This window comes from Eretmochelys imbricata, chromosome 1 (genome assembly GCF_965152235.1).
Source record: "Eretmochelys imbricata isolate rEreImb1 chromosome 1, rEreImb1.hap1, whole genome shotgun sequence".
In the NCBI taxonomy this organism is placed as follows: domain Eukaryota; kingdom Metazoa; phylum Chordata; order Testudines; family Cheloniidae; genus Eretmochelys; species Eretmochelys imbricata.
Genome location: NC_135572.1, coordinates 267,008,564 through 267,032,244, shown reverse-complemented (window position 1 = coordinate 267,032,244; position 23,681 = coordinate 267,008,564). Strand labels below are relative to the sequence as shown.

Sequence of the window (23,681 nt, the reverse complement as noted above, 5' to 3'; positions counted from 1 at the left end):
ATTTCACTTTTTAAAAATCTTCCTTCATCAATCAAATCCCTCCAGCTTTCTGATCATTATGGTTGCTCTTCTATGAATTCCTTCTAATATAGTCTGGTAGTACGGTGCCATGATTTGAAAACAATGTTCTAGATAAGGCCATGTAGAGGGGGAATATTAGTAAACAGGACTGGAAGAGACCTCCTGGGTCATCGAGTCCACTTCCCTGCTATCACAGGCAACCCAGTCATATAATCCCATTCATAAACATATCAAGCCTCATTTTAAGACTAGTTAGGTTGCTTGCCCCAGTACTTCTATTGGAAGGCTGGTCCAGAATCTTACTCCTTTGATGATTAGAAACCTTCTTCTAATTTCTAATCTAGATTTACTCTTGGCATATGAAGCCCAAAGTTATAACAACCTTGTATGCTGCCATTGCACATTGCAAACTCATCTCTTCTTTGCTGCCTGCTCTCACTCCCATGGGCAGGAATTTTCACAAGAATTCAACACCCATGACTGGGAAGAGAGTTTTCAAAGAACTCAGTTCTCTGGGAGGCACCAAAACACATAGCCAGATTTTCAGAAGAGCTCAGCCCACTGGGTGCACATTGGGTGCTGAGCTCTTTTGAAAGTCTGGCCCCTATTTAGTTGCCTAAACGCGGCACTAAGCTCTTTTGAAAACGTGGCCCTGTGTCTATCTCACCACGGCTACTTCCCAGAGTCCTCCTCCCTCACATTGAATACTTGTATTTCAGATCATTCCCTCCAGTTTTCTCCTTTTGTTACTTTCTGCCCAGGTGTCTACTCTCTCTCCATCCCTTTGTATTATTTCTCTGTCCTGCCTAGTGTCTGCAACTCCTCCAGTTTTACTATCGTCTGCAAATCTCCTTGATGTGCTTTGCTCGTTCTTCCACATCATTAATGAAGAATTTTAAGAAGACATTCAATAAGATTTCTGACAAAAGGGCCTATCGGTGATATTGGCTGTACCTCACTAGACACTTGCTTCCACCTCAGCACATTCCCATTTATCATTAGCCTTTGTTTACAGCCTTTTAGCCAGTTTTCACTCCACAGGACAGTCTTCCTATCCAAGGAAATTTATTTTTTCATTTAATAATGAAAGTGCCTCTTCATCCAGCACTATTGCACATATAACCATATATCTTATGTAGACAGACAGAGATATAAATGTCTGATAGCAGAACAGAAACTAAAACAGTGTTAGTTCTACACAGACACTGCTATAGCGGAGAGAAGTAGAGTTTAGAAGAGGGACCAGTGTAGGGAAGAAATGCATAGAGGTGGCTGTATGGCAAGTTATTGGGCTCTATAAAGGGGTAAGTGGGTGAAATTCTATGGCCTGTGTTATGCAGGAGGTCAGACTAGATGATCACAGTGGTCCCCTCTGGCTTTAACATCTCTGAATCTAGTCTCTGTGGGCCCAATTCTGATCTCACACTGGTTTTTCCCAGGTGTAATTGCATTGATTCTAGTGGAGTTACTCCTTATTTACCCTGGCATAAGAGAGAGAAGAATGCAGGGCTTCATTTTGATCTGTCCAACTTTGTTTTTAGTTCTGGGCCCCAATAATTAAAATTTCCTTGGCACACATCCTCAGGAGACAGCCTGTCAACTGGGTTTCTTTCATTTAGTTTCTTGCCTGCTCTCACCTGTAATAAACTTCCCCTCAGCTCTGGAGAAGGGAATGAAGCCACTGAGGTAAGGAATGGGATTGGCCTCAGCACTGTGGGAGAGCCCTAAGGAGGTCTTGGTCATTGTTGATAGCCTGATAAAAGTGGAAGCAGGGGGCATTAAAGGTGGAAGATGAAAGACACTTCTTGTTATATGGTAAGGGAGAAAAACCCAGTATAAAACCTAGGGAGAAATGGAAGAAATTCTGAAAGTGCCACAATGTCTTATGTGACAGCTGTTTTCACTGAGCAAGGCATGACCTGAAATACCAAACAGACAGAGTGGGACAAATTCATTGCTGGTGTAACTCCACTGACTTCAATGGCATGAAATTGGCCCACTGCATCAAATTCATTCCCCTGTTATAACCAGCATGATACCTGTGCCATATACAGTGGATACTTCCTGTAGTGACATGGGCAATCCTTGTCTACCTTACTGTGCTCTATAGTTATCAAAACTGAATCAAGAAAGAGGAGATGCAGAGGAAGAGGGAAAAGGGAAAGGAAGAAAGGTGGGGCGTAATAAAGAATTGACACGCAGGTAAGAGGCTAGTTTCTGTTTCCCAGCCCCTGCCTCATGAGATGGGGCAGGGTTACAAAAGATTATACCCCGGGGTAAGTGTCCATTGACTGCAGGGGAAAGAAGGAAAGAGAGAAGTGTCATATGAACACAGCAGATACGTAGCTGGATCCTGTGTATGGTACCCCTCCTCACCCCTTTCCCTCCACGGTGAAATTAACACCAAGGTGAGCCCGTTTCTCAGATCTGAGCCAAACCAGCAGGGAAGCCATTTAGCTGGGCCAGGGAGCTGTATAAAGCTGATTGTGCCTCCAGGTTCAGGCTCGGCCCATCAGATCCTGACAGCTCTATCCCCAGCAGAGCTCACAGCCCTGACTCATACATGCTGCATATACACAGAGCTGCAGAGGTGGGAACCAGAATAAGAGGGAAAGAAGAAAATGCGCAGCAAGGAATAGATAAAATACGCCATTGTTGTTCACCCCCACGCAGAGCTGGGCTGGTGTATTTTTAAATGAGAGGAAACTGAAGAGCGGTGCAGAAGGTAGTAGAGATCAACCCCCTCACTCCCGCTCCCACCTGATCTCACTGCTCATCCATAACCCACCACACACCTCACCATGTCTCTATAGGCGGTCTCACCTCTTCCATATTCTTACGTGAGACAAAAAAAAATTCTTGCTTTATTACCAGCTCCAGCACTTTGGTTATCAATTGGACACTATAGACAGAACGACTCCACGTGTAGCCCGACTGTTCACACACTCCCCACAACGCAGCCAGGCAGTCTTTGCACAGCCCTTTGAGAAGAGGGGTTTTTTGGAGGGTGGGAGTGGGGCGGTTGGAGACAAAATGAAGGCTAGGCTGAGAATCTCAGGTACACAGGAATTTAGCCTACACCTGGATTGGAATGAGGGCTCTGTGTCCCATTATCCCAACATCCCTGAGTTCTTCAGGACTCACCACCAAACTGAGGCTAGATTGGTGACTCAGAACTGGAGGGCTAAGTACCCCAAAACTATTTGTCAATTCTTGAGCCAGCCAATGGCCCACCAGCTGAGACTGGAATCTAGGGGCCCTGGTTTTGGTGATCTGCACAGAGTATACATGCATAACTGTCTTATAGGCTACAAGGTCAATCCAGCTACCTAGAGGTCCAGGGTGGGACAATCAATGGGGGGAGAGATCCCAGACATAGCAGCAGAGCAATGAATAAAAACAACACAGACAAGGGTGAAGTGCAGATGAAATGGGGTGCCAGTGAGAGGGAAGAACGACTTACTAGGCACCCGGTTGATGGCTTTGAGGGGCCTCAGGACACGGACAGTACGGATTGCAGACAAGTTAATGTTTTGCAGGTCCAGGGAATATTCCACCATCCTGCAACAGGAGAGACAGAGAGTGAGTTTAAAACATTCCAAGACTCAGTTTGAGCGACAGGTATGACACCAGCAGGAGGAAGTGAGGGGTGCCCGAGATGAGAGGGCAGGGCTGTTCACGGCCTCCATGCAGTGCAAAAACCTTTCAATGCATCCGTGCTTTTCCATCCGGCTGGTGGGGAAAGCGTTAAAAACAAGGGGTACTGATGAACCCACGAACACATTGATAATATGCTAATGTGCTCCCCACTGAGGCTAGAGAGGCAGAGGAAATGAATGACAGCTGGCTTGACAAAGCACAGGGTGCATTTTTATTCAAGAGTTTCTGGCAACAGTATAAGTCCTGAGAGTGGAGCTGGAGTCCTCGGGAGCCCGACAAGAGCAGAACCCAAGTCCCCAGAAACCCAAGGTAGAAAATTCAGCCCTTCAATCCATACGTTTTGGAATGGAAAAGAGAGACAGAGCAGCAGTGACAAGCCATCAGGCTCCAACTCAGCGGGCTGCAATGACCCCAGCTTGGCACTTACCTGTGGCAACTGTCACAAAGGGAAAAGGCTGTGCAAGAACAGACAAGGGGATGGTGGCAGAACAGCACACATCCCACAGGTGACCCCTGCAGAGAGAGATGGGCTGGAGTTCACTGGCAGCTGAACACTCTGGAGCACAGCAGCCACCTTCCCTTCCCAGATGGTGCAGCTGGACTTACTGTGACATACACATCCATGGATTCCCATAGCAAGGATCTAATCAAGGGTCCTTATAGCACTGGGCAGGGTCCACGAGCAGCAGGAGTGATCACATCTCAGCTGTACGTCACTCCTGTTGGACACCATCCTCAGGGGAATGTCCTTATTTTATGATATATACAGGATCTGTGTTTTTTTAAACTTGCAACCTACGCAACGAGTTCTCTCCCCAAATAACCTTGAGAACTGAGCAGCTGTAAGTAATGCATTGGCTTGAACCCACCCCTGCCAGTCAGACAAACATTAAGGAAACATTCCTTTTTTTTAATATCGGGGAGGAGAGGAAACATGGGCCTTATAAGGCACTTACTTGTAAGAGGATCTCAAAGCACTTTACACACGTTAATGAATTTAGGCTCATGACCCCTCTGGAAGGTAGGCAAGTATTGTGATTCCCAATTTACATGAAGGGAAACTGAGGCACACAGCAGTAAAGTGACTGGCCTCAGGTTGGCCACTGAGTCAGTGGCAGACTCAGGAATAGAACCCAGATCTTCTGAATCGTTCTAATCAACATTAACCACAAGGCCATCAAAAAAAAGGTGACATTCTCTTGCTGTTTCGAGATGCACAGGAGAGGAATAGGAGAATCTTCTCCTTTCTGCTACATCTACTCCAAAACCAGAAACGCTTGCTTAACATGCGGCACTTGTCATATACAGAGGCCTTAGGACCTCAGGGCTGTCTATTCAGCACCTTTCACCAGCACCAAATCCACTTTATATTAAAATACCAAGTTGCTTTGTCTCAGTTCTTTTGAGCACTGTGACCCCTCTACCCGGATTGATCCCTGCAATCCATCACCTCATTTCCCCCCACCACCACCACCAGCACCACCACCACCACCAAAGGACATGAAAAGCAGGTGTCTATCTAAACTTTTCTATCTAAACTTTTCACAAAAGGACTTGTCAGAGTGATAGATTTTCAGACAAAATGGGGTAAACCTGTCGAGGTGTTGTGATTATTTTTTTTCTCTCTCTCTCTTTTTCCCACCGCTCTGTTCTCTCTCATACTTTTAGAGTAATTGAGTGAAATAATTCTTTTCCTGAAGTGCAGCAGTGTTGATCTATCCCCCTGGAGCTGTCAGCTCCACACACAGTGAACACGGAGAGAGAGAGAGAGAGAAGGGATTTTGCACAGATAATCAAAATATTCATAAAGGAGACACAATCAGCTCACAGAAAGCATGAATGATGGACAGGGATTGAAGATGTGAACAGCAGTTGGGGAAGGATACACGGCAATACACACACACACACTTGTATATGTGCTTGCAGACATACAAGCAGGCACGCAAAGACACAGGCCTCCACACAGAGTTATACACTTGCAGATGTTCTTTTCTCCCACTTCCCATGAGTACACTAGAGGGAAAAGGTGGGTGAGGTAATATCTTTTATTGGACCGACTTCTGCTGGTGAGAAAGACACGCTTTTAAGCTACACAGAGCTCGAAAGCTTGTCTCTTTCATCAACAGAAGTTTGTCCAATAAAATACATTATTTAACTCACCTTGCCTCTCTCATATCCTGGGACCAACATGGCTACAACAACACTGAAACCACGAGGACACTGTCAGCTATATCCCCTACGGAGATGAGTGGTGGGGCGGGGTGAGAGCTGTGAAAACAAGGGGTTTCCTCTCTGACAAACAGCAGAACAGTCTGAAATAAATTCTCTCAAGCAGATATCAAATAAGCAAATGATCCTAATGTAAAACCTTGCAGTTTGGAACGGGGGCCTTCGTTGAACTACAAGTCTCCAGGTAAAAGATCCAATTGCTCTCACAGAGCATGAGCACAGCAGAAAGGCAAAATCTCATAATGAACTCGCTGCTGGGTATGTGTACTCTACTTCCCTATACTGGATGTAATCAGAACTTGTCAACTATCGTGCTACAACTGAGATCCTCCTCCAGCTGAAGTTTGGAGCAGGAGGGTCAGAAGTCTATGTCAGCTGTAGTTACAGTAGCCACAGTGTCAGTATGTGGCATTCTAGGTGGCTCTGGATTTGTTACACTATAGTTTGTTTGGTTGAAAGATCCTGGAACAGTCAGTCTCAGTGCCAGGAGTCACTGAAAAAGAACAACTGGTTCTCAGGGAAGGGAGGGGATTCTTCTTTTGGGAGAAAGTTTGACCCTCTATGGTTTTGCAGAGAGCAACTTCTAATACAGATGAGCTCAGCTCCTACTGGTTTGGCCAGGGGTTTCAGCTCATCTGATAGAACTGCCACTTACCGTTTCTCATGAGGATTCTCAGTAATAGTCTTGGCTAGGGTAACAAATGGGACATGCATGCACACCCGCACTGAATGACAAGGGGTCCCGGCTAATTGGTTATTATGCCCACTATGTTCAGCTCAGAGATATCAGCTATAACGTGGACACCCTGAACCTCCACATCACACAGTTCCAGAATCTCCTCTGCTTCAGCATGGTGACAGGTTTCAGAGTGGTAGCCGTGTTAGTCTGTATCAGCAAAAAGAATCATAGAATATCAGAGTTGGAAGGGACCTCAGGAGGTCCCTGCCCAAAGCAGGACCAATCCCCAATTTTTGCCCTAGATCCCTAAATGGCCCCCTCAAGGACTGAACTCACAACCCTGGGTTTAGCAGGCCAATGCTCAAACCACTGAGCTATCCCCCCTCAACGAGCAGTACTTGTGGCACCTCAGAGACTAACAAAAGCTTATGCTCAAATAAATTTGTTAGTCTCTAAGGTGCCACAAGTACTCCTCGTTCTTTCTGCTTCAGCAGTTTTCCTGTCTCAGGACCACTCCTTGACACGGCTCTCTCATTCCTGATGTCTCTAGCCTTGGCATTACCTTATGTCAATATTTCCCCCCACCTCCAAAGTGATGCCATACACACAGGCTCAAGGAGGGAGGAGACTGGGATGAGGCCAACCCCCTGCCCAGGAAGGAACCTGCTGTCTGCGTGGGCAATTCAAATTTCACCTCCATCCCCTTTCAAAATGGGATCTTTCAGAGACACGGGTAATTTCAGCAGGTGGACCTGCAGAACCCCACCAATTTTCAATCCTGCTGTTTGCTTTCATACCCTTCCCCTGCCACCCTGTCCCTCACCTCCCCAGACTGTGTTTCTACTGGTGGTACCCAGTACATGGCGGGAAGCTGGGCTGCACTGGCTGAGTGCATCACCTGATGTCATAATCTTCCCTGTGTGACAGTAGGACAGATAACCACAGAGACTGACTGGGATGTCACCGAGAATGAGTAACCAGGAACAGGCTATCACAAAACCAGGATCACATTTGCCACACAAGTGTTTGAAGCTCTTGTAACATTTGCCTTCAAACTCCTGGTTCACCTAATACCCACACCCTACCAGCAGTGAGCCTGATCCTCACAGGGATCAGGATTTCATGGCTGACACTGTTCAACAGAGTTCACTAGACCAAAACTCAGGGAGAAGGGGGCCCAGCTCTGAAGTTTGAATTCAAATCCCCACCTCTATAATGGGCCTGAACAATTATCCTGGATCCAGTGACTCCTATGCATTGGGAGAAAGGGTTGAAATCTGAAGCTGGATCAGAATTTCACAGCTAGCACCCAAAACTTTGGACCTGAACAAGGGGAAGTTTGAGTCTGCATCTGAACTTCGGGGTTTTGACCCATCACTTGCCCCCAGCTATCTGAAAGAGTTTGGGAAACCATGTTGATCACAATACGCTGTTGGTGTTATAATTTAACTAGAGCAGAGTCAAACTAAGGTCAGCCAAGACATACACCACCTTCTCCCCTAATCCTCCCCTTGTCGCAGCCCAGCTTGACAAGAAAGCATGGGCCTGATTATATATTCCAATTTAGCTTCTCTCGGCATCTTGTAGTCCCTGTTCTTTTATTGTAATTGCTGCTGGTGTCTTCAGGCCCAGAAGCAATCAAGCAAAGCAAACAGCCCAACAAAAACCTGTACCAGGATTTGAATGCTCTCTCCCTCCATCCCCCTCAAGTAAATGGCAGCTCACCTCTGCCGTTGAACAGATGTTACTTGGCCTTTGGTTGTGGGTGGGTGAGTGCAGGAAGGGATTAGGAGCTGAAACTACTGCTAAATCAGTGGGAAACCCCTGAGCTGTGAAGGGATTTGATCAGAGAGCTGTCAAGATAATTGAATTTGTACAGTAATGCCTCTCCACCCAGAGACTATATTCCCCTTCAAGGTTCCTGTGTAACCCTTCTTGGAAAGGGAGGGGGAGTAATGCTACCTCAAAAGATTATTGTTGTCCAAGGTAGGGGTAGGGGGCAAAAGAATGATGAATGGTCACCGTGGGGAATGGCAGAATAGTGCTCAAGATGTAGGAACTCATAACTACTTCCAGTTCAAGCCACTCTCAACAGGAGTCGCTGTAGGGAACGGGACAGGAATGCTGATTGTGGGGGTCGGTGGTTGCTGTAAGGAGGGACGGGATGGGAGCTCTGGCTGTGTGGGGAGACGCTGGAAGGAACGGGGTGGGAGACCTGGCTGAGGGGGAAGTTGATGGAGGGAACGGGGCGGGAGACCTGGCTGAGGGGGAAGTTGATGGAGGGAATAGGGCGGGAGCGCTGGCTGTGGAGGGAGTTGCTGGAGGGAATGGGCCAGGAGCACTGGTTGTGGGGGGAGCTGCTAGAGGGAACGGGGCAGGAGCACTGGCTGTAGGGGGAGTTGCTGGAGGGAAAGGGGCAGGAGTGCTGGCTGTGGGGAGGGGGTTGTGTAGGAAACAGGGCGGGAGCGCTAGCTGGGGGTGGGGAGGAGTCACTGTAGGGAACGGGGTGGAAAGGCTGTCTGTGGCTGGGGGGAGTTGCAGTGGGGAACAGGGCAGGAGTACTGGCTGGGGGGGGCGTCACTGGAAGGAACGTGGTGGGAGCGCTGGCTGTGGGGGAGAGTTGCTGTAGCGAACAGGGTGGAAGCACAGGCTGGGGGAAGGGGAGATGGTGCTGTACCAGGGGCTGTGAGGTATGGAGGTGCTGTCTGAAAGGGAACTTCAGTTACTAGAGAAGTGAGAATGAAAGGAGTCAAGACAAAAAAGCCTCGTGCAAATCTCACCCCCACCCTCTTGCTGAGATTGGCTTTCAGATCCCTGTCCACAGAGCAGTTGACATGACTTCTCAGACATGCAGCATTAATTAGTAGGGGTTTGGGGTGGTGCGTAAAAAATCCATTGTGACATCTCTGAGGCAGGGCCAGCAGCTCTCGTCAAGGAAAGTTACTTCAATTCCCAGGAAGGGGCCAGTTAGAAGAAGAGGGGGCAACGAAGGGTGAAAACAGAAAAAGGAAAAGGTGGGCAGAGGCGAGACACAGTTTTTGCCCTGTGCATTTCAGCTGTCAAAATCAATATGATATTTGCTTCACAGAATTCTAAAGTAACAGCCGTCTGTAGTTTCAGATGTTCCCTCCTCTGTGGCTCTGCCTCAATCCCCCTTGCTCCAGTTTTCTCCCCTTCTTATCGCTGTGCTGCTTTCTCTCCATCTCCCTGTCTCACGCCTCTTTGCATTTTCCTCCCCTTCCCTCTCTACTTCTCCCTCCCATCCTTCAGGGATGTCCTTCTTTCACTCTTCCCCCTTCATAACTCACTCTCCCCTTTTTCCTTCTATTCACTTTCCACTCTCCCTTTCCTCTTCTCTCTCTCCTCTCTTCCTACTCTCTGCTTTGATGGTAATCACTACCCTGTGCCTTGGCAAGTCTGTCTAGCCCAGTAGCATAGGAAAGATAGGAAGTATGGCAAGAGAACACCCTGGCTTCACCAGGAGATTTTCAATAATCTGAAACTCAAAAAAGAGTTTGACAAAAAGGGGAAACTAGGTCAAATTACTAAGGATGAATATAAACGCAAACAACACAAGTATGCAGGGACAAAATTAGGAAGGCCATGGCACAAAACGAGATTAAACTAGCTACAGACATAAAGGGTAACAAGAAAACATTCTACAAGTACATTAGAAGCAAGAGGAAGAACAATGGCAGGATAGACTTGTTACTCAATGGCGGTCGGGGGGAAACAGTAACAGAAAATGTGGAAATGGCAGAAGTGTTAAATGACTTTTTTGTTTTCAGGCATGTCTACGCTTGCCAATGACTTTTTACGGAGAAACTCAGAAGTTTCATCGCAAAGAGAAAACCACCTCCACGAGAGGTGTACAGTTCTTATCGGTGATACTTTTGCGGTGATGTGCAAGTGAAGACATGTTCTTCCTGTTTACAGAGATTTTAGCCTCCGGAGGATAACCCACAGTGCCTAGGTGACCACTCTGGCCAGCAGCTCCGACGCCAGGTAAACAGATGTCTGCTCCTCCCCCTGTAAAGTCCCAGGAACTTTGAAACTCCCGTTCCTGTTTCCTTGGCAAGTGCTCACTTATCATCTGGCCAGGTGACAATGGCTGCTCCACGGAGCAAACAATCCCCTGCTTGGAGCAATGCTGAGCTACTGGAGCTGATCAGTGTCTGGGGAGAGGAAGCTGTGCAGGGACCCGGGATGCCCCCGGATCACTCCCTTCCCACAAGACCTATCCTCAAAATGGAGAGAGCTGCACTGTGGGATAGCTGCCCTCAGTGCATTGCTCTCATCAGCAATGGAACTACTGCAAATGTGAGCACGATCTGATGCCTGTGGAAGTGAGTGAGAACACAAATCAGTGCTTTTCTTTTACCAAAAAGAAAAGGAGTACTTGTGGCACCTTAGAGACTAACCAATTTATTTAGTCTCTAAGGTGCCACAAGTCCTCCTTTTCTTTTTGCGAATACAGACTAACACGGCTGCTACTCTGAAACCTTTCTTTTACCAGTTCCCTATCACTGGTGAAACTGAGAGCACAAAAACTCTGCAAGTGTAGACAGTTTTCACCAAAAAGTTTAGTAGTGATTGGACATCTAACACAATGAATGTCAGTGAAAATGAGGTAGGATCAGAGGCTAAAATAGGAAAAGAACAAGTTAAAAAATTACTTAGGGTACGTCTTCGTATTACTTAGGGTACGTCAAGAGTAACAAGAAGGGTTTCTTCAGGTATGTTGGCAACAAGAAGAAAGCCAAGGAAAGCGTGGGCCCCTTACTGAATGAGGGAGGCAACCTAGTGATAGAGGATGTGGAAAAAGCTAATGTGCTCAATGCTTTTTTTGCCTCTGTCTTCACTAACAAGGACAGCTCCCAGACTGCTGCGCTGGGCATCACAACATGGGGAGTAGATGGCCAGCCCTCTGTGGAGAAAGAGGTGGTTAGGGACTATTTAGAAAAGCTGGACGTGCACAAATCCATGGGGCTGGACGAGTTGCATCCGAGAGTGCTAAAGGAATTGGTGGCTGTGATTGCAGAGCCATTGGCCATTATCTTTGAAAACTCGTGGCGAACGGGGGAAGTCCCTGGAAAAAGGTTAATGTAGTGCCAATCTTTAAAAAAGGGAAGAAGGAGGATCCTGGGAACTACAGGCCAGTCAGCCTCACCTCAGTCCCCTGAAAAATCATGGAGCAGGTCCTCAAGGAATCAATCCTGAAGCACTTACATGAGAGGAAAGTGATCAGGAACAGTCAGCATGGATTCACCAAGGGAAGGTCATGTCTGACTAATCCAATCGCCTTCTATGATGAGATTACTGGTTCCGTGGATGAAGGGAAAGCAGTGGATGTATTGTTCCTTGACTTTAGCAAAGCTTTTGACACGGTCTCCCACAGTATTCTTGTCAGCAAGTTAAAGTACGGGCTGGATGAATGCACTATAAGGTGGATAGAAAGTTGGCTAGATTGTCGGGCTCAACGGGTAGTGATCAATGGCTCCATGTCTAGTTGGCAGCCGGTGTCAAGTGGAGTGCCCCAGGGTCGGTCCTGGGGCCGATTTTGTTCAACATCTTCATAAATGATCTGGAGGATGTTGTGGATTGCATTCTCAGCAAATTTGCGGATGATACTAAACTGGGAGAAGTGGTTGATACGCTGGAGGGCAGGGATAGGATACAGAGGGACCTAGACAAATTGGAGGATTGGGCCAAAAGAAATCTGATGAGGTTCAATAAGGATAAGTGCAGGGTCCTGCACTTAGGACGGAAGAACCCAATGCACGGCTACAGACTAGGGACCGAATGGCTAGGCAGCAGTTCTGCGGAAAAGGACCTAGGGGTGACAGTGGACGAGAAGCTGGATATGAGTCAGCAGTGTGCCCTTGTTGCCAAGAAGGCCAATGGCATTTTGGGATGTATAAGTAGGGGATTAGCGAGCAGATCAAGGGACGTGATCGTTCCCCTCTATTCAACATTGGTGAGGCCTCATCTGGAGTACTGTGTCCAGTTTTGGGCCCCACACTACAAGAAGGATGTGGATAAATTGGAGAGAGTCCAGCGAAGGGCAACAAAAATGATTAGGGGGAGGAGAGGCTTATGACTCTCTTATCACATGACTTATGAGGAGAGGCTGAGGGAACCGGGATTGTTTAGTCTGCAGAAGAGAAGAATGAGGGGGGATTTGATAGCTGCTTTCAACTACCTGAGAGGTGGTTCCAGAGAGGATGGTTCTAGACTATTCTCAGTGGTAGAAGAGGACAGGACAAGGAGTAATGGTCTCAAGTTGCAGTGGGGGAGATTTAGGTTGGATATTAGGAAAAACTTTTTCACTACAAGGGTGGTGAAACACTGGAATGCGTTACCTAGGGAGGTGGCAGAATCTCCTTCCTTAGAAGTTTTTAAGGTCAGGCTTGACAAAGCCCTGGCTGGGATGATTTAATTGGGGATTGGTCCTGCTTTGAGCAGGGGGTTGGACTAGATGACCTCCTGAGGTCCCTTGCAACCCTGATATTCTATGATTCTATGATTCATTAGCATCGTGAAAGCGCTGCCAGGGCAGTGCTTTAACGTGGCTGTGTAGTTGCAGCACCAGCACTGGGAAAGAGCTCTCCCAGCGCTGTAAAAAAACCCACCCCCACGACGGGAGTAGCTCCCAGTGCTGGTGCGCTGTCTACACAGCCACTTTACAGCACTGAAACTTGCAGCGCTCAGGGGTGTGTTTTTTCACACCCCTGAGCGAGAAAGTTGCAGCTCTGTAAAGTGGCTGTGTAGACAAGTCCTTAGACATTACTTAGATGTCTTCAAGACACCACGGTCTGATAAAATACATCCTGGAATACTCACGGAGCTGACTGAGGAGATACCTGAGCCTTTAGCAATTATCTTCAAAGAGTCATGGAAGATGGGAGAGATTCCAGAGGACTGGAAAAGGGCAAATATAGTGCCAATCTACAAAAAGGGAAATAAGGATAATCCGGGCAATTACAGACCAGTCAGCTTTACTTCAGTACCAGGAAAGATAATAGAGCAAATAATTAAGCGATCAGTGGCAAACACCTAGAAGATAATAAGGTGATAAGTAACAGTCAGCATGGATTTGTCAAGAACAAATCCTATTAAACCAACCTAATAGCTTTCTTTGACAGGGTAACAAGCCTTATGGACAGGGTGAAGCAGTAGACAGGGGTGCCAGAACAACTTTTATAGTGGGGGTGCTGAGAGCCATTGAATCAAACTGTAAACCTATATATAATGGAAACCACTTCAAGCCAGAGGGTTCAGTAGCACCCCCAGTATCCCTAGTTCCAGCACCTATGATTGTAGATGTGGATGTATCCTGACTTTAGTAAGGCTTTTGATACTGTCTTGCATGACCTCATAAACAAACTAGGAAAATACAACCTAGAAGAGTTACTATAAGGTGGGTGCATAACTCATTGGAAAATCATTTCCGGAGTGTAATTATCAGTGGTTCACAGTCAAGCTGGGGGGGCAAAATAAGTGGGGTCCCACAGGGATCGGTCCTGGGTCTGGTTCTGTTCAATATCTTCATCAATGATTTAGATAATGGCATACAGAGTACACAAGTTTGCAGAGGATACTATGCTTGGAGGTGTTGTAAGTGCTTTGGAAGATAGGATTAAAATTCAAAATGATCTGGACAAACTGTAGAAATGGTCCAAAGTAAATAGGATGAAATTCAATCAGGACAAATGCAAAGTACTCCACTTAGGAAGGAACAATCAGTTGCACACATACAAAATGGGAAATGACTGCCTAGGAAGGAGTACTGCAGAAAGGGATCTGGCGGTCATAGTGGACTACAAGCTAAATATGAGTCAACAGTGTAATACTGTTGCAAAAAAAAAAAAAGCAAACATCATTCTGGGATATATTAACTGGAGTATTGTAAGCAAGACACAACAAGTAATTCTTCCACTCTACTCCACGCTGATTAGGCCTCAACTGGAGTATTGTGTCCAGTTCGGGCACCACATTTCAGGAAAGATGTGGACAAACTGGAGAAAGTCCATAGAAGAGCAACAAAAATTATTAAAAGTCTAGAAAACATGACCTACGAGGGAAGATTGAAAAAAATGGGTTTATTTAGTCTGGAGAAGAGAAGACTGAGAGGGGCCATGATAACAGTTTTCCAGTACATAAAAGGTTGTTACAAGGAGGAGGGAGAAATATTGTTCTCGTTAACCTCTGAGGATAGGACAAGAAGCAATGGGCTTAAATTACAGCACGGGAGATTTAGGTTGGACATTAGGAAATACTTCCTAACTGACAGGGTAGTTAAGCACTGGAATAAATTGCCTAGGGAGATTATGAAATCTCCATCATTGGAGATTTTTAAGAGCATGTTAGACAAACACCTGTCAGAGATGGTCTAGAATAATACTTAGTCCTGCTTCGGCTGCAGGGGACTGGACTAGAAGACCTCTCGAGGTCCTTTCCAGTCCTACGATTCTATGATATACAAGAGACCTTGAGTTACAAGGAAGGACAGTCCCAGTCACTTGTTCCATGTGTTGACCAATCTATTAACACATTGACCCTGGCCTGAAAGTACCAAAAGGGTATGGCCTGGAGCACCTTCAACTCATGCCAACCACTGAAGCAGAGAACAAACAGTCAGGGAAGAGGGACACTGATCGTGAGGTCCGAGCCTAGGCCAAATAGCTTCACCAGCCACAACTTTGCACATCTTTTGCTCCTCTTCCCTATATGCTCCAGAGAGAAGAATTATGTTTAGAACCTGAGAGCAGCAAAAGAACCCGGCCAAAGTGACTATGCCAGGCAACAAGAAGTCCCGAACAAGAGACCTTTGATAGCCACATTTTAGATGTTTTTTTTTCTTTCAAATGAGCTGGATTCCTTAAATCAGGGGTCAGCAACCTTTCAGAAGTGGGGTGCCGAGTCTTCATTTATTTACTCTAATTTAAGGTTTCACGTGCCAGTAATACATTTTAATGTTTTTAGAAAGTCTCCTGCTATAAGTTTATAATATATAACTAAACTATTATTGTATGTAAAGTAAATAAGGTTTTTTAAATGTTTGAGAAGGTTCATTTAAAATTAAATTAAAATGCAGAGCCCCCTGAACCAGTGGCCAGGACCTGGGCAGCGTGAGTGCCACTGAAAATCAGCTCGCGTGCCGCCTTTGGTACACGTACGACAGGTTGCCTACCCCTGCCTTACATACAAAAGCCACAGACAGAATGGACACAAAAGGGACATGAAATAAACATGAAAGGTACACATCATGGGCACAAGGCAACACAAACTAAGCACATAGAAAAGTCATATGCAATGGGAACAAAGAAGGCAAAGGTGCTTCATGACAGAAAAAAGCGGACCTGGCCCATATCCCAAAGGGCTTGCAATCGAGATGCAAAGGAGAGGGGACAGAACAGTGGGGAGTAGTTGGAGGAGGAGGAAAAGAGTTACAGCAATAGGATTACATTACTCAGTGAAGGCTGCACAGCAAGGTGGGATTTTTTTTCCCCCGGTATCTAAAACATCGTGGGTGATCCTCTTCATGGCAGTAATGAGTCTCAGGAATGGAATGAGAAGGTGCTGCCCTTGCACACCAGGTTGCAGAGACAACAGGGTATCGAGGCTGACAACATTAGCAAGAGGGCAAAGGCAAGGGAATGCTGATATAGGTCTCTCTCCCATGAAGAGGCAGCCAGCATGACGTTGTCTCTTTCAGTCTGCGTGGTCAGCTATGTGTCCAGTCTCAGATGCCGATTGTGGCACTTCATTCCAGGGGCGATGACTCCATGCAGTCATGTGTCTCCCCTTCCCAAATAAGACCTATGGGCATTTTAGCTACTTACCAGTCTAATTTTAGATTTCCCCTTTCTCCCACTTCAAGGTCAAGGAACCTGGTGGATGTCAGTATAATAGCTGAGGAAAGGGAACATGCTGTGTTTCAAATTTCCCACCTACAATATGGAAGAGGGGCCAGGATAGTCACTCCTGAAAATTCCTTCATCCACATGGTAAGCAGGGATGGAGGGAAGGCCAATTACCCTTGGAAACTCCCACCTCCAGTTTAGAAATCTGTGACTATGGAGTGAGGTGGGGGAAACATTCCAACACCCAATTCCATGGCTAATCCTTTCATTGGCTCATATTACCTTAGCATCCTATACCCCCATCCTATGTCTCCTCTCACCTGGCATATCTTGCCCAGCCCCACCCATTCAAGGATATTAAAAATCCTCTACCCTGGCACCTCAGATAGGCATATTCCTCCATACAGTTAATTCCTAGAAGTCAAAGACAATCAGCCTGGACAAACCCCCCACACCCTCTTCCAACAGCTGCCCCGATTAGTGGACGAAAGAGGCAGAAACAGCTGAACCAACCAGCTTCAAAGCATCTAAGAAGCCAATTGCTGTCTGGTTAGCATGGCTCATTCATGCTAATGGCAATAATGGCGGAGCAAGAGCAGGGAAGGCAAGAGAGCAAAGAAGAAGCTAAATTGCTTAAGTGGATAGTGTATCATGAAAGACACCTGTCATGAAGCCGCATTAGTAACCTCATTAGTAAGTATGTACCCTGGCTTATCCACAAGGATAAAGGGGCAGACTGTCCTGAAAGCAGCATGGTGCCATTGATGTGAGGAGTTGAGTCCAGGATCCATCCCCTCCACCCCAGACTGAGGCAGGTCCCCCTCACATCCTGATCCCCCTGTTGGGGCAGTCCCGCTGTGCTCATGTTCCGAGCAGTGTTGGCGTTGGCTATGGCTACCTGAACCTGACCAAGCTCGAGAGTGTTAAGTTGTTTGCAGACCTGACCCAAGCCGAATCCAACACTTGTAGCTAGGTCCCACTGCGTACAGGTCGGGTTGCAAGGCTCTACTCCAGACTCTCTACAGCACTGAGGACACTATCAGCACTCCATACATATTGATTAGCAATATCACATGCTATGTATCCAGACACACACTCAAGCATGAGGTTTGAAGGCTCTTGCACACATTTTGCAATCACAACTTACGTGGCAAGGCTTGAAAACGGGGACTAAAAGGTCAAGCAAAACTACTGAGGAAACCATTGAATAACACCTTCCTTTCCCCCCACCGAGAAAACCATCACGTGACATCAGATGAGACTTGGCCAATCATGACAGTTTGCTTTAGATTTCTTTGCATACCACAAACTGATTGGCTAAGCAGTCTTATTTACTTCTTTTAAAATCAGATTTCATGGTGCTGCAATTATGACCCTTCACTAGCAGCAGAGCTGGGAGATACAATATAATTTTTGCCCTCCTTGTTTTGCTGACAATGGAAATTTTTACTCCATTTCTTATTAAAAACAAAAAAAACAAACAAAAAAAACCCCCATGTTGTACAGGATAACTTAATTGAGTAAGTAATTTTTTTATTTAATCAGGGTTTTTTTTATTTCTCTCCAAGCAAAGGCTTGCTGAAACCTGCCTGAGTCTATGATACCTTTCCCTAGCTGCATGGGATGTGATTATTTCACGTCACTGTATGTTCACATTTCCTTCCAAATCTAGTAATAAGAGAAAATGTCGGAATGCCTTAAGAGTTGGAGAGACACTTTGTGACTAATATATGAGACATAATCAGGTTTTCTCTCTGTGATGAGAAAGCTAGGGGAGACTGGACAGCTCAGGGAACAGGAGAAAGAATGTGGGGCCTAGGTTTTTAAAACCACAAACCTAAAAATAGGCTCATAAATCCACATTTAGGCCCTTCAATAGGTGACTTGATTTCCACAAGTGCTGAGTGTTACTACCTGGCCCAATACCCCTCTGCATAGTCATCAGTCTGTTGTGGGTGGACTCAGATGCTGGGACCCTTGTACTTCCAAGCCAACTAGGTATGGGTAAAGCCTAGCAGCTATTTCTTAGCTCTGGGATTCTAGGGAATACTTCCAGACTCAGACCTCTTTGTCCAGTGCCCTTCCTTGGGATATGGGACACCAGCATCCAGCTGTCCTGGCCCCTGAAACCAGTGTCTGAGACCTCCGGAGTCACCAAGCTACTTAGGCATGCTCCTCCAGAACTCCACCTAGATTGTGGGCCACTCTCTGGACTTCTAGGCAGGAAAGCACAGAACACAAGCTTAGCAAAGAACACAGTCACTTTGACTCTTAAAACTCGCAGCAGTTACAGATTCTTGAAAATAACAAAAATCCCGAGGCACACCTTGTCCTAGTCAGAGCTCACTTCTTCTTGTGAGTCTGAGGTTCGTCAGAGTTTCAGGATGCATACAGTCCCTCCTGCTCTCATCCTCCTACAAGTCCTTCTTATATGTGGCCATGGTTGCCCCCTCAATACAGAGCAGGACCGTGCTCTCAAACAGGACCCTTGTCTCTGTAGCAGGTGTTCACGCTGAGGCCAACTCTACACTAGGGACTTGTCAACACTACAAGTGCTTCGCTGGCATAGCTATACTGGTATTGCCAAGTGGGCAAAGCCACCTAGTAGAAATGCAGGTTATACCGATCAAAGAATTTCTTCTGCCAGTATAGTAAAACCAACTCCATAAGCTATACAGGCAAAGGGATTCCTGCATCTACACTAGGGCTTTTGGCAGAATATCTATGTCCCCTTCGGGGTGTGATTTTTCCCCCACACTCCTAGCCACTATAACTATGCCAGCAAAACTTTGCAAGCATAACTTTTTCCAGCCCCCTGAGTGAAACAAGCTGTACCAGTAAAATTGCAACTACATCAGGAGCTTTTGCCAGCACAGGTATGTCAGTCGGGGAACTCATCTCTTCACACCTCTGATCGACATAGCTAAGAACATTTGCTGGCATAGCTTAGACCTGGCTTGAGAAGCTCCTGATTCACCAGTCAGGCTCGCTTGCCCCTTGTAGGTTCCTGTATAGAGACCCTTGTTCCATGGGGGTGAGCCAGTAGCTGAGAGTCATTCAGTGTTGATAACAAGAGATGGCTCTCAGTGACAGTCCTTCAGCGAGGTGTTTAACACCTTTTCCGAGAGGGCAGCTGGCTGGAATGAAGTGCAACAGGCTGCCCTTGGGCAAGCCCAGACTTGTGCAGTCATCATGCCCATACAGCATGGGTGGAAACAGAATTCATAAACTGATACTGTCATATCCCACTGAGTAACCAGCAGCACCCATTCAGGGTGAGTCGTGTGTTCAGTCTGTTTATTCTCCATGAGGGTCACCTGGCTGGGCTTCTGGGCTCCTGAATGGGCCAGGAGAGACAGTCTGTTTGTTTATGTCTCTCTAAGGATTGTGTGCTGGGAACTTTGGGTCTGTACTTAACCCCAGAGTTTGAAGTTCAAGCGGTTAATCCCTCCCTGTTAGCGGGGGGATGAAGCTAGAAGTGTAGAAATCATTTGCCAGATGAACGGGAGTGGCAAACAGGGTTGCTGATAGAGGGAGTGTAAGAGGCTTTCTTTCTAGGTACAGTTCTATGTTCAATAGCCTGATGGCAGCAATGGACATTTTCTTTCCTGCCTGAAGACAGACGGGACTTCCTCCACATGAAGTGGAAGTTGGTGGCTGTGCTGCAAAAATAGATTTGTGATTTGGAAGGACAAGTACTGACTCTACAGAAAGACTGAGGAGTACTTGGCAAACCAGATTCAGGAAATCTCACATGCACCCCTCTCCTCGCAGAATCAAGAAAGAAAGAAACTGGTGACCAAGGAACCAGAGAGGAGGCTTGGCAGTTTGTAACCACCAGAGGCAAGAGGACCAGGCAGCATTCTGCATGGCTGGAGGCATATCAGAATGGGCTCACTGTGACCACCAGAGAGAAGAGGACCAGGAAGAATACCCACAGAGCTAGAAGCTAGAAGTACTACTCAACCCAACCCACAAGTCTATCAAGAGTGCCCATGAAAAGATCTCAGGGTTCCAGTGACAGGCAACAGCCTTGTGGGAGGGGAGGGGGCACCTTGGGCGAAGTGGGGGTATCCTGTTTTCTCTTTGGGAAATATGGTCACCCTGCAGCTCCCAGCCACTGTGGGCAGAGGGGGGCCCGCCTGCAGCTTCCAGCTGCCATGGGCAGAGGGGGAACCCCACAGCTCCCAGCCACCATGTTGGCAGGAGAAATCATGGAGCCACAGCAGCAAAAATCATGGACAGGTCATCACTTCCATGAATTTTTGTTTATTGCCCATAACGTGTCCCTGACTTTACTAAAAATAACCATGTCAAAATCTTAGCCTTAATTATAGGTGACTTCAGAGAACTTGGACAGGTGTTGAAGGAGGAAAGGAATGTCCACGTGATCTTTTTCAGAGATCCTTCCCGTCCTGCACACAAAGGAAGACAGAAGATTCTGGGATGTGAACTGGTGCCTAAGTAAGTTGCATAAGGTAAAGGGTTTGGTTTTATGGAATACTGGCCACCTTCTATGAGTAGAGGGAGCTGTACAATTTGGATGACCCCAGCTTGAAGAAGGGGATCCAATCTTCTATAGCAGCGGTCTCCAAAGTGGGGTGCGCAAGTCGACCGTTTGGGGGGCGCAGCAGGAGGAGTGCTGCCGGAGCAAAAGAGCGGCGTGGCAGGAGGAGCACCGCCGGAGGGAAAAAAAGCGGTGGGGTGGCCCTGAGTCCTCTGGCCCATGGAGGAGCAGGGGCAGTCGCGCAGCCCAGGCTGGAAAGAAGCGGCGCTTTCCTCTTCAAAGCCAGCCAGAGAGAAGCGGCGCTTTGAAGAGGAAAGTGCCGCTTCTCTTCGGCTGCTGGCTGCGCTGCTGCCCCTGCTCCTCCTGAGTCCTCCGGCCCATGCTCGCAGGACCGCATCCCGAAAAGGGGCTTTAGAGCTGCAGGCCAGGGCCCCGGGGCCCCCTTAGCCCAGGGCCCTGCAGCCCCTAAAGCCCTTGCGTTCCGGGTGGCCCTGCCAGCTGGGGGGGGGGGGGGGGGGGAGCTCCCAGAATCGCGACTCTCAGAATCGTGGCCATGAGGGTGGGTGCTGTGCTGCGCAGAGCCACCTGCACACCCCCTGCCCCAAACAGGAGCTGCCCCAGGTAAGGGCTCTGCACCTCCTGCCTGCCTCAGCCCTGAGCGCCCTCCCACACCCTAACTCCCTCCCTGACCCCGCACCCCACCCTGAGCGCCCGCTGTATCACAAAGTGTTCAACCAAGATTTTCCAAAATAATAAAGCATAGTCAATCACATTGCTCTCACTAAAAATATTAATAATATTTTTTTTTAGTGAGAGAAAATAAAATAAAATAAATTTTTTTAAAAAAATATTGTTTATTTCATCTTTATCTCATCGTTTTTTAACTTCTATTTTTTGTGTATGTTTTATAATTTACCTAATTAGTACAGTAGTACATATATATATAATTTATACATATACATATATTGGGGGTGCATGTTCAAAAATTTTGTACTGATAGGGGTGAGCGATCAAAAAAGCTTGGAGACCACTGTTCTATGGCACAGATTGGCTTGTCTAGTCAGGGGGGCATTAGCAATGAAAGGGGAGAGTGAAAAGGGGAACAAATGAGCTCTGATTTCCCACAAAATCAAGATGTCAGTAACAAAATAATCAAGGATCAAAGGACAAGAAGAAAAATTTTAATGGCCTAGGCAGCCAGTGCCAGGAGCCTGGGTAATAAACAAAAGGAACTGGAATTGCTCATTTGTGAATATATATTTCACCTAGTTAGTATTACTGAAACCTGGTGGAAAGATCTGCACTTTTGGAATGTTAAAATCAATGGCTATAAACTATTTAGGAAGGATTGAGTGGGCAAAGGGAAGGAGGAGTGGCATTCTATGTAAAAAATGGCATTACCTGTTTCTAAGTCACTGACAACTCAGAAGCAAAGTATCTTGAATGCTTATGGATCAATGTTCTAACAGATAAGTAGCAAGACTGGGTACGAGTTGGTGTCTGCTACAGACCACCAGATCACACTAGAGAACATGATGACTGGCTCCCTAAGCACCTACCTCTAATGTGTAGGGGGGGAAACTGCATCATCATGAGAGATTTTGGTTTCAGTGACATATCTGGAGGTCTCATGCTGCCACTACTAAAACATCTTTGGAATTTCTAAACATTATAAATGAAAATTTCATAACTCAGAAAGTGTTACATCCAACAATGGGGGAATTCTGTATGAGATGTCATTTCAACAGATATACAGGCGTTGTTCACAGAACTAAAAATCAGCTTAGGAGAAAGTGACCACGACTTAATCACATCGGTTATGTGCAAACAGAATGAAGTCCAAACCAGTAATATGTATACTTGGTGCTTTAAAAGGGTCATTTTCCCAAAGCTTAGAACAATTATGAGCCAAATCATCTGAGTGAAAGAATTTAAAACAGAAAAATTTGAAAGATAATTGGGAGCTGTTTAAGAACACTTTACAAGATGCTCAAAAAGCCACAATCCCATAATCGAGAAGAACGTCTAGTATCCTGGTTAAAAAAAATAACCTGACTTAGAAGGAAAATGAAAGCAGCAATAACAAAAACAAAGCAAAAAGCAAAAAATACAAATGGAAAAAAGGGGCAGTTTATAGCAATGAACATAAATTAGAAACTAGAATATGTAGGAAAATCATTAGGGAAGCAAAAGGACACGAGGAAAACTCTATGGCCAGCAGAGTTAAGACAAGTAGAAGGATTTTTTTTTACATATATCAAGAACAAAAGGAATCCTAGTAATACTATTGGTCCATGAATAGATGGAAGTGGTAGAATTGTGAACAGTAATGCAGAAGAGGAGAAATATTCAATAAATATTTCTGTTCTATATTCGGGTAAAATCCAGATCATGTATTTACATCATAAGATGATGGTGAAATACTTTCCATTCCAACCGTAATTAAGAAGCATTCTAAACAGAAGCTACTGATGACAGACATTTTTAAATTAGCAGGTGCAGATAACTTGCATGGAAGAATTTTGAAAGAGCTGGCCAAGAAGCTCTCTGAATATTAATATTGATTTTTAATATTTCCTGAAAAACTGGGAAAGTTCAAGAGGACTCTAAGAAAGCTAATGTTGGGACATTATTTAAACAGGGTAAATGGGGTGACCTGAGTAAGTAAAGGCCTATCAACCTGACACCAGTCCTGTCATGGACCAAGTTATAGGTGGTC

The 23,681-nt window shown here is 46.2% G+C and overlaps 1 protein-coding gene across 1 annotated transcript in view; it reads right to left on the bottom strand.

Moving 5' to 3' along the window:
- CACNA1I (calcium voltage-gated channel subunit alpha1 I) overlaps window positions 1-23,681 on the bottom strand; it is a 239,552-nt gene that overhangs the window by 91,248 nt on the left and 124,623 nt on the right. The window contains exon 4 of the mRNA XM_077807591.1: window positions 3,485-3,582. Within this exon, the coding sequence (XP_077663717.1) occupies window positions 3,485-3,582 (98 nt within the window). The remainder of the gene's footprint in view (window positions 1-3,484; window positions 3,583-23,681) is intronic.